Genomic DNA, 10813 nt, shown 5'->3' with positions numbered 1-10813 from the left:
ATAGACATCTACTAAGGCTAGCTACCCCCCACCCCCGCCCGCCATGCTATACATAATAACTGTGCTGAGGTTCCAGGTGGCTGCAGGGCAGCAAGAGTGTGCACATCCCAGCTAACCGCAACTGTTATACACAGTTTTGTTTGTTTGTTTGTTTCCCATACAGGGTTTCTCTGTATTGCCCTGGCTGTCATGGAATTCACTCTGTAGACCAGGCTGGCCTCGAACTCAGAAATCCGCCTGCCTCTGCCTCCCGAGTGCTGGGATTAAAGGCGTGCGCCACCACGCCCGGCTGCAACTGTTCTACACATGTGACTGTGTGTGTTCTTTCTTTATTCCCTCATGGTCCCTAGGGAGACCAAATCCAAAGCTATTCAGGACACAGCAGGTAGGGAAGGACTAGACTTGCCCAGATTCTGAACTCCTAGAACAGGCGATATTTGGCAGTCCTGTGAGGACAGACAGAAAGAAAGCAGAAGAGAGTCTCACACTTCACTGGGTAAAGCTTTATTGGAGTATAACTTATACAGACCCCCTCATCCACAGGATGTCTTGTTCATTGGTCAGGTGAACTAGCCTAGAGCCCTACCTCTCTGGTTCCTGCCACGAAGGACCCATCGTGGCTTAAGGATACCTTCTTCATCTAGAAATAGCCTAAGCAGCAAGAAGCTCTCTTACTCTGCATCCCTGGCTTCTCCTGCATTAGCCAGAGTCCCCTTCAGGTCAAACGTACAGGACCTGCTTCCCACAAAGACTGAGGCCAGCTCATGTCTGGGGAAGGCCCCTTCCTTGGGTGGGGCCTGGGAAATCAAGTGAAAGTATTCACAGGTCCCTTTCTCGAGGGCTGGACACCGACCCTGACTTTCTGGCAGGAGTCCCAGGAGAAGAGCTACAGCAGTCACAGAGGCCAGCTCCAGACTCTGGCTTTTTCCACACTCCTCTCCCAGAGGCCAGGGTCCACAAAGGAATGGGGTTTGGGACAGGGCCCCAGGGGCTAAATGCTCCCAATTTGAGTGAGGGAGGTGCTTTGCAGGTACTGGAGGCCCTTGGATTGGGCCCAGGGACCCTAGGAGTGGCCCCTGCCCTGGTGGCCAGCTCATCTCTCTGGCAACAACAGGAAGAATGCTGCCTTCAGGAAGCGGCCAAAGCTGCAGAGCGTGGCCACGAGCCAGTGGGAGCGGAAGCCAGGGTCTGTGCTGACCACACACTTGAGGACATCCGTCTGGGAGGTAAAAGTGATAGTTAGCAACGCTAGACACCCAAGGGCTCTAGTAACCTGCGCTAGAAAAATGTCTACCAAGTCACAGAGGGAACATACATAGGTGTTTGGGAATGGATGCTGCAGGTCCATCTGGACCAAAACCTGAGCAGGACACCTGAGAGCTAGGTGGGGAACAGTCTCAAGTGTGACATCCTTGCCTACCCATACTATAGGTGAAAACGGAGGCTTCTGGGTAGAGCCCATCCTCTGTGCCCAGTATCCAAAAGCATCTTGGATTTGGCCAGCCATGTAGGCAGTCAGGCATGGATCCTGATAGCCCACCTCTAGGTCTTCTTAAGAATGCAGAAAAGTGGGGCTCTCAAGAGGAAAGTGAGGGTGCTTTGGGCAATACTAAAAGGACTACCATTGACCTTTTTCTGCTAGGCACCTCTGGGAGCATCATGGAAACACAGTTTTGGGGTCAGGAAACATGTCAGTGCAGACACAGAAGAGCCAGCACCTGCCTATGTCTTCTAGCAACACTGAGTTCTGAGGCCCTTGCTCTCATCTTCCATCCCACCCCACCCTTCTGCTTCCCAGCACCGCCACCCCACAGCCCTGCCAATTCTGGGGCTCACCCATCCGCCACGCCTCCGAAGCCAGGTAGCCAAGGTCTTGCGTACAAATTCCCCCAGGCAGTCAACCAGGGCATGAACCATGGCAGGCTGAGCCTGCCGGACACAATCCACCGCTAGCCCCGCGGCCACGGAATACAGGGACACTACCTTGCCCCATGTGATACCTAGAGAGAGAGAGTTGTTGATCAGCTCCAAGCCAGCGCCCAGCCCACAGGCTAACATGAAAAGCTGAGCTTCTCTGAGCTACTTTCTTGCCTGCCATCAGCTGGTGCTAGGACGCCCCCCCCCCCTTGCAGGCCACCACCACCACAGGACACTTGGCTACAGCATGACCATAGTCTCCAGCAGGTCAGATTGTTCCCTTCTCAGGCAGCTCTTAGATAGATGGAGATTCCCAGCTTCCAATGCATACCCGCTGGAGTCTAGGGTGAGACCAGCTTTACCCATCTGATAAAGGTGTCCACAAGAAAGCAGTGTAACTCAGCCCTGACTGGCTCAGAACTGGACAAGAATAGCAGGCAACTTCAAGGGTGTGTCTAACCCTGTTTTGTCTGCAACTCTGAACCTTGATCTTAGGGCACTAGGTCAGAGCATATCCTGTACTTGTTTTATTAAAACAAGCCAAGACCCACCCACAAGAGGGCTTTTCCCCAGACCGTGGACCTGCTGGCAGGTATAACTAAAACCCAGAAATACGATAGATAAACAAGAGGGGGGATTATATGCAGCACCTTAATATACAGGAATTTAGAAGCTGGAGAGATAGCTCAGGAGTTAAAGTAGTCTGTGCAAGCCTGAGACCCAGAGGTCAGATCCCCAGAACCCATATAAATTCTGGGTGGGTATGGCAGCCCCACCCTCCAGCCCCCCAGTAAAAGCCTTGGAAGGCAGAGACAGGATCCTCAGAGCAAACTGGTTAGCAAGACTAGCCATATCGGCAAGCTCTGCCTATCACTGAGAAATTCTGCCTCTGTAAATCAGAAGAGTAACTGAAGATAATGGCCAACATCAACCTTGGGCGTCCATAAGGACATGCCTACATACGTGACCATAGACATGCATACACACATGAAAATGGGGGAAAAAAAATCGAGAAATTTTGTATTCTGTTACTAGTACTGCCAGAAGAAGCAGGAGAATTAGGATTTCAATCAAGGTCAGGCTCAGCTGCGTAGCCTCCAGGCCCAGCCTGGACTACAGAAGTTCTTATCTCAAATCAGGGAGCAGAGATATGGCTTAGAGGCCAGAGGACCAAGTCCAGTTCCCAAGACCAACAATCAGCTCACAACTGCTGGGACTCCAGCTCTAAGCAGATCTGATGCCTCTGACCTCCGAGGGCACGGGCGCACATCCACACACAGGTACAAACATACACGTAAGTAATAAATAAGTGTCTTAAAAAGACGGGGTCAGCGTGTGTACCCCGGTAATCCCAGTATGAGGAAGCTGAAGCAAGAAAGCCAAAAAGGTACAAATAACACAGTTAGGCATCTTTAAAAAATAAAATCTATTTCCCGTTGTTAATGGCACAAGAAGATACATTATTGCAAGATGGAGCTGTGGCCTACCATACTAAAAAGCTTCAGGGGTTGGTGAGATAGGCAGTAAAGTGTTTGCTATGCAAGCATGAAGGACCAGAGTACAAATCTCCTGCCCCATGTAAAAAGCCTGGCATGCTGGCATGCAGACATGCACCTGTAATCCCAAGGGGCAAGGATGATGGAGACAGAAGGATCCTTGGGGCTTTCTGGCCTAGTCTCAAATAATTGGAAAAGAATACTACTCACCATTAACCTCTACCTACACACGAACCTCTGTGCGTGTGCACACACACACACACACACACACTTGTGAAGATGAGAGATAAAGGTTCAGCTACACAAACACACACACACACACACACTCAGCAGACAGTTTGGAGGACATGTGACAGCCATAGGCCCTGGGAGACGTTGACCTAAGCATTAGTATTTGCAGACTGTGAAACCCCCCTACCCCCACCTTCACACGGCAGTCAGAATAACCTCATACAGGGCATGAACCAGCACACAGATGCTCACCGCAGTACCGTTCACAGTGACCAAGAAGGGAAACCTGCACGCTCACGAGCAAACTGCTGGGGCTGTGCAACAGCCTACATACAGCCACGAGCCAAAGTGAAATTTTGATGAATGTCACAATGAATGCCACAGCAAGGGGAAGGAACCAAACACAGAAGGGCACAAATCCCGTGCCAGACCACCTACAGAAAACGCACAGAACAAGCATGCCTGCTGAGTCAGAACAGATTCAGAAGGGCTTGGGGGCGAGGGACAGGGAGTGACTGCTGATGGGCAGTATGTCCTCGGGATTAGGACAAACAGCATTCTGAGTGCTGACATTTAGTGGCTAAATGTACGTATATGCATGTCACCTCAATGAAAAGGAATAGGGAAAAAAAAAAAACCCAGCCCCCTGAAAGCCGGCAGCGACACACCGGCTTCTAACTCTCCCAAAGGAGCTACTTGCTCTTCTTTCCAAGTGAACCCAAGTCTGTGAGCCCTGCTGAGCTGCCCTCGGGCTTTAACAACACTCTTGTCACTCCTAGGACACAGCTCCAGCTCTTGGTCTGCTGAGCATCCGAGAGGCAAGGATCCTCATCGTCAGCCAAGTCACAGTGCCCAGTCTCTGCTCTGCTGTTAACCGTTTGTTCCCTTGATGATGTGGAGGACAGACCTAGCATCTGAGTTACTCAGGATGCCCCAGTCCATCAGAAGAACCAAGGAAATTTGAAGTCTTCCTGTTACACAGTGTTCCATCGGATGGCAGCATTCCCAGCAAGGAGTAGGGAAAGATGATGCCCAGGGGCTCAGCATGGGGAGCGAGCGCCTTCCCTCAGGCATTTGAAGACCTGCCAGGCTGTTTTCCACAGTGCCGTGAACCACACATGTCCTACCAGCTCTGAGTAAAGGCTGAGTTCCTCACATCCTCATCAATTCTGTGGATGTCTGGCCATCCTGGTAAGTGTGAAGCCGTTCTGGCACCATGACTGTCATACTGACCATTGTGGATGTAAAGCCTGCTGGTGCTTCCTGGCTGCAACGGAGAAGTGACCACCCTACATTCCCATAGCCTTCGTTTCCCACTCAGGTGGCCACCCATGGCTGGCGTCAAATGGGAAAGCTCTCTGAGGGGATCTCTCAGAGCGAGTGCCTCTCTGGGCTGCCTCCATGTTCAGGGTAGGCTTGCATCAAGCAGGGATGCTGGACACAGGATGAGGCTATTCTGACCTCTCCCTGGCTCACACTCACTACCACCCAAGGCCCCAGACATTCTCTCCTGCTCACACCTACCACTAACAGAGATCCAGCCCCCAAGGTCCTAGGATGACTGCAGCCATCAACAGACCAGATCTGTAGTCTCCGAAGCAAAAGGTTCCATCCATGCAGCCATCCATGCCTCGTAAACTAGCCTGCTTGACAGCTCAGAGACAGACACCCAGACGGCCACTCGTGGCTGGCGTCAGCTGGAAAGCTTCAGTGAAGCCAAGGGTGGTCCTCCATCCAAAATGCCTGCCTGCTGGCTTCACGTGCCCTACCCACTGTCATTCCCTCAAGGGTTAGTTACCCCTCAAGGAAGGGACAGGAGCCTGCCCATTAACTCCTGGTACAGTTTCTCCCACCCCCAAGCCACAGCCCTTCTCCACCTCGCCCACTCCACCACCCACACACTCACCTACTTCCCACAGCCCAGCTCCTGCAGTTTTTTAGTACAGAGGCTGCACTAGCTGACCCTGATCTGTTATGTGGTGCTCCTGAGGCTGGCCTGGGCCCCCTCACTCCTAGGCAAAGACCACACGGAGCTGGTGTAAGTGATTCATATGGACAACAAGGTGCCTATCAGGGTTTGGGGAGATGAACCTTGCAGCCTCCTGTAAGTCTAGGGCAACGAAAGGCAGGGAACTTGAGGCCACGTGGGAGGAGGCCGATGGAGCCTGCCTATCGCTCCCTTCTGAAGCAGGCGTGGAAGCTCCTGGGAGAGTCTCAAGTGAGCATGCTCACAGTCATCCAGACCAGGGTGTCCCCAGTCTCCTAAAGTGCTCCATGCCTGGCTGCTCTCTCTGACTTAGGGATGCTCATTTTTTAAAAATGTCTCACGTGGATCTAGCTGTGGAAAGTTAAGTACCATGGTCACTAAAAGCCCAGGATATGTCACTGCAGTCCCACAGAGAGCTGCTGACCTGCAGGGCATCACAGCCTCATCCAGTGCCCAGACGCTATCAAATGGCAGGATTATGCCCTCAGAAGAGCAGCCGGGCCAGCGGGCTGGCTCAGAAGATAAAAGCACCTACAGCCTAGCCTGAAGACTGAGTTCAACTTCAGGGATGGAGCGATAAAAGAAGAGAGCCACCTCCAAAAGTTGTCCTCTGATTGCCACGTATGTGCTGTGGTTCAGTGCATGAGCACACACACACACACACACACAACCAGTCAGGTGTGGTGGTACACACCATTAATCCCAGCACTCAAGTAGGAGGATCTCTGAGCTTGAGGCCAGCCTGGTCTACAAAGTAGAGATCCAGGACAGCCAAGGCTATACAGAAAAACCCTGTCTCAAAAAAACCAAAAATCAGTCAATAAGTAACATTAAACAGCAAAATGGCCAGCAGCCCCTCCCTCCCAGTGCTGTGTGAGGCAGCTCTTCACTGGGCTGGACTGTTACACGGTTCAGAACAGCCTCAAGTGTCAGGAGGCATGCATGACAGCAGTGATTTTGGAACCCATAGGGCGATGTTAGGGAACCCCAAGATTTTTCTATCCCTGCAAGCCTGCCTGCTTCACACATGTTGAGCCCTTCCCAGGGGTGCCTCAGGTAAACAGGTCAGACCTACCTGCTGAGAAGATGTGGCCTGCCACTGCCAGGAAGGCATCCGTCACCACAGGCTCCGACTGCAGGGGGATGTGCAGCTGCCGGGCCACGTTCCGGTATACGCTGGGACGGATCTGCTCCAGCTCATCTCCTGCACGGGCACACAGTGGGTCAGGTCCTCTCCCACCTTAGCCTTGTGGCCAGCACTGACCGAGACTCAGTGGTATACCAGATCCACCTGACCCCACTTGACCTCCAAGCTCGCACCTTCCCTTCGATAAGCTCTGACCCCCACTTTGCCTGTTTGATTCCCACCCCTTCACCTTATCTTGCTTCATTTGACTATCCCAACCTCGGCCCCATGAACAAAGAGACTAGGGAGACTGTGGAACCTCCAAGCCCCCCGGGGCAAGCTGGCTGGGCCAGTGGGGCAGGAATCCTGACGTGGTACATGGGTGGTGCCTGCGTAGTGACTCAAGGCAGACGGGCGGGCAGGCAGATAAGCAAGTGGATGGGCAGAGCAGAAGGGACCAGACAGGCAGAGCCCAACATGGAGAGAGACTTGGCTGGAAGACCACATATATGGAGTCACCCCCTACAGCCTCATGAGATGATGCCGGCTTATGCCCTGACATTAGCATCACTGGTAATGGCTCAGTAAACTGACTTAGACTGAGCCAAGGCCTGGGACAATGGTACCTACCGCCCACATGCCAACCTAGGTTCCTGGTGCCAAATGGGTGTGTTCTTATGTGGTACTACATCAGCCCAGCCAGAGCTGTGCCAAGGAGATGCCTTCCACAGTCCCGCCTGCCCCCCTGGGCTGCAGTACCCTTGGCAGTATCATGCATGCACAGGAAAAGATGGTGCCGGGAATTCCACACAGCCTCTGATTGGGTGTCCCCGGCCCAGCCACTTCCCCAGCCAAAGCAAATAGGGAAACGCTGTTGCTGCCTAGCCTGTCCCAGCGATAAGGGCGCCCACGTCATCCCTGAGGCCAGCTGTGCTCTATCTAATTAATTAAGATCTGGAACCAGAGTAGAATCAGGAGGGAGGGGGAACCAGGGGATGGAGAGATTACATGGAAATTCCCAATGCTTGCCCGGCTGTTGCCAAGGGGGCCTTTGGAGACTGACCCTAGGAGATGGCTCAGGGACACAAGCTAGGCTGCTTCCTGTCTGTGGCTGGGGCCATGCTTGGGGTCAGGAAGATATCGCTGACCTTAGAAGAATTCACTTTTAACAGTCAGGACAGTACCAAACATAACCTGAACAAGAACACATGGGCATTTGAGCTCTCTCCCTCCGGGAATCCTCTTAGCCATCTAGAAGGCTCTGAACTCCAGAGGGTGGGAACAGCACTGGGTGATGGAAAAAGGCCTTAAAGTTTCTGAGTACTCAGAGGGTTCCTGCTGAGCGCAAGGCTTTGCGCCTGCGCCTTTCTACAGACCAGGGTTCAAGGCACTCAGGACCTGTCAAAAGGACTGTGAAGGCAGAAACTGCCTGGGTCAGACCCAAGACAGGACTTTCCCTTTGCCACCCCAGTGCCCTCGGGACTTACAAGAGGCCAACATGTCCTTTCTCCAGAGAGAGCCAATGGTCTCTTTTTGTCTGCCAAGTTTACCCAACCAAACCTCTCATTCACACTTTCCACATACCCAGAGATAGCCCCCTTCTGTCCATACACAGCCCTCCTGTGAACCCAACTCAGACTGAATGGGCTCCACCTCCCTCTAACTCTTGAACAGGCCAGGTTTACACAGCCCTGCTCCTTGAGGCCAGCCCAACACGAAGATGTGGGGTCTATATAAAACAGCATGTGTGCACACATCTCCCAGGAAACCAGGTCTTACAGGGCTTCCTCCAACCAGGAGAATGCACACCCGCTCCCCCTGACACCCACTCACCCATTTATTTGTCTCTGCTATCACTTCACAGTCCCTTACAGCCCCAGGCCCCAATCTGGCTATGCTAATGTGAACCGTCCAGGATCAAGGGTTGGCTATCCTTCCCCATCACATATCCAGGCCTTAGAGGAGCTAAAGAAAGCTGCTGAGCTAGCTAGCTATGTGTGATCCCCAGAAACAAGTGTCCCAGATATTCTTCAAGAAGGCTCTGGGGGGCCTTCCCATCAAGGGAAACTGCAGTGGGTGTCGGACCTCAGCCAATAACTGAAAGGTCTATTTTCCAAAACAAACATTGGGACACGTGGTACCACAAAGGATTTTTTAGTCCAGCAGAGTACAAGGGTCGCAATAAAGTTTAGCTGCTAAAATACTGCTCCTCCAGAGCTTTCTGAGTTTTATGGCAAGAATGTCTGTGATCTGGACTAAGCAGGCACGGGGGGGGGGGGGGGGGGAAAAAGGGGGGGCAAAGAAACAAGCCTGGGGACAAAGAGCAGCGCCAGCCTGGGTGGCCTATCCTTGCACCCTCTCCATTCCAGACGGATTTGGGCTCCCACGCACGCCTCCTCTCTGAACGCCAGCCGGAGGGTGAGGCACAACCGCAGAAGGGCTGGTCATGTCTCAAGAAGGGAATGTCAGTGCAGAACAGCTGTACCGGGAACCCTGAAACACTGCGGGCAGGCCCATCCAACCAGCTATAGAGGGGCGGCCTGGGATGGTACCTGCTGGTGCCCCACACTCACCCAAGCGCAGCAGCACTGTGCACACCTCTGCCAAGCGTCCTCCAGGGGCAGGCGAGGCACGCTCTGGAGCGCTCCAGGAGAGGCCGGCGCGCAAAAGCCGCGCGTGCACGTACTCCCGGCCTAGTGCCTTAGCCTGGGCCACCAGCTCCTTGTCTGTGGGCGAGCGATCAAAGGCGTCCATGATCTCCGCTGCAAAGACAGAAGAGCGCCGCAGCACCTCCATGGTCGAAGCGCGGGCGAGAGGCGCCACACCTACGAATAGACTGAGTTCGGACCGGATCGCCTCCAGCCAGGTGGCGAAGGGACTCCAGCCACGGGAGGAGACCCAGAAGCGCGGCCCGAGGCACAGTGGTCCCCACCGCGTGCGCGATTCAAACAGCACAGGAGGTCGGCTGTGCGCCGCCCTCAAAAAGGGCCGGTTTCCGATAGCCTCTCGTTTTGCACCCCAAATCTTTTAAAAGTCTCACGTTCTTTTTAGGTTCTAAATTAAATCTCGCAGATCCCAGCGGTGGCCAGGGAAGTGGCGATAGGTTCTTTAATCTTTAATCACAGTGCCCAGGCTCCAGGACCAGTTTGGGGGAGACAGAGGATGCAGAGTAGCCTGCTGCGACCAGCCGACAAGCAGGACCCCGCGGGCTCCTCCCTGCCGGCGAGTCGGGTCCTAAGGAAGGCTCCAAACTGCGCGGCGGTCCCCGGGCTCGGAGACCACGCACCTGCGCACCTCGCAGGGCCCGTGTTTGTCCCCGGTGTCGCCGTTCCCATGGTGCTACATCCAGGGCACCGACGCCACGCCCGCCCGACTCACCTCTCCCGCCTCATGGCGCGCGGGGCGGCGGTGGAGTTCTGGTTTCAGGACCCGCTCGCCGCCGTCTCCGCCGGTCTAGACCCTTCCATTCAAACCCGCGAGCGCGCGCCCCGCCCCAGCGCCCGCCCCGTCCACGCCCGAGCTGAAGCACAGGCTCCGCCGGTCTTCCCGCGCGCTCGCAGAAGTCCTGGTCCCGAGGGGTGCGGGAGGCGTACCACGGACTCCCCGCGGGCGAGAAGCCAGGCTTAGGGCTTCGCCTTCTAAGGAAACGGCAACCCCCGGGGGCGGAGCCGCAGCCCAGCTCTGCCCAACGCCTCCCCAGTTTAAGAAAGGCCAGCACAAGTTCTCGGGATGCTCCCGGGAACGCCGCCAGATTGGAGCTGTCCCGGCAGGCAGCGCGAAGAACATCCAGCTCTGACACCAACCCACTGGGGCGCACCAAGTTCCATTTTAAAATGGGCTGACTTATCTTTTCCTTATTGTCTTATAGAGGCTCCTTAAAGATCCTGGATTCTTGAAGTTGTAGGAGATCTGATGCCCTCTTCTGATCTCCGAGGGCACCAGACATGCAGGCAGGCAAACATTCATACACAAAACAAAAATAACAATAACTAAATATTTAAAAATAGATTCTGTATTCTTGGCTTAATAGAAGCCTTTGGAGTGTGGTGAAGACTT

The 10813-nt window shown here is 54.0% G+C and overlaps 1 protein-coding gene across 1 annotated transcript; it reads right to left on the bottom strand.

Annotated features, from left to right (window-relative positions):
• Window positions 1–482: 482 nt before the first annotated feature.
• Bok (BCL2 family apoptosis regulator BOK) lies at window positions 483–10481 on the bottom strand. Its single transcript, XM_021171122.2, has 5 exons — window positions 10136–10481; window positions 9331–9582; window positions 6707–6835; window positions 1837–2000; window positions 483–1219 (listed from the first exon to the last, which is right to left on the bottom strand). Exons 2-5 carry the CDS (start codon window positions 9551–9553, stop codon window positions 1094–1096), a joined length of 642 nt encoding a protein of 213 aa, XP_021026781.1. The 5' UTR covers window positions 9554–9582; window positions 10136–10481; the 3' UTR covers window positions 483–1093.
• Window positions 10482–10813: the final 332 nt, after the last annotated feature.

Source organism: Mus caroli, chromosome 1, assembly GCF_900094665.2.
Source record: "Mus caroli chromosome 1, CAROLI_EIJ_v1.1, whole genome shotgun sequence".
Taxonomy (NCBI): Eukaryota; Metazoa; Chordata; class Mammalia; order Rodentia; family Muridae; genus Mus; species Mus caroli.
Note: the sequence above shows the minus strand (reverse complement) of the source record. Positions and strands in the feature narration are given on the sequence as shown.

Excerpts from the sequence above, each read along its gene's own strand:
- Bok (XM_021171122.2), bottom strand. The coding sequence starts at position 9,553 with ATGGAGGTGCTGCGGCGCTCTTCTGTCTTTGCAGCGGAGATCATGGAC. Across the intron at positions 2,001-6,706 it reads AGGCCACATCTTCTCAGCAG|GTATCACATGGGGCAAGGTA; the intron begins GTAGGTCTGACC and ends CTCTCTCTCTAG. Across the intron at positions 1,220-1,836 it reads TTCGGAGGCGTGGCGGATGG|ACGGATGTCCTCAAGTGTGT; the intron begins GTGAGCCCCAGA and ends TTTACCTCCCAG.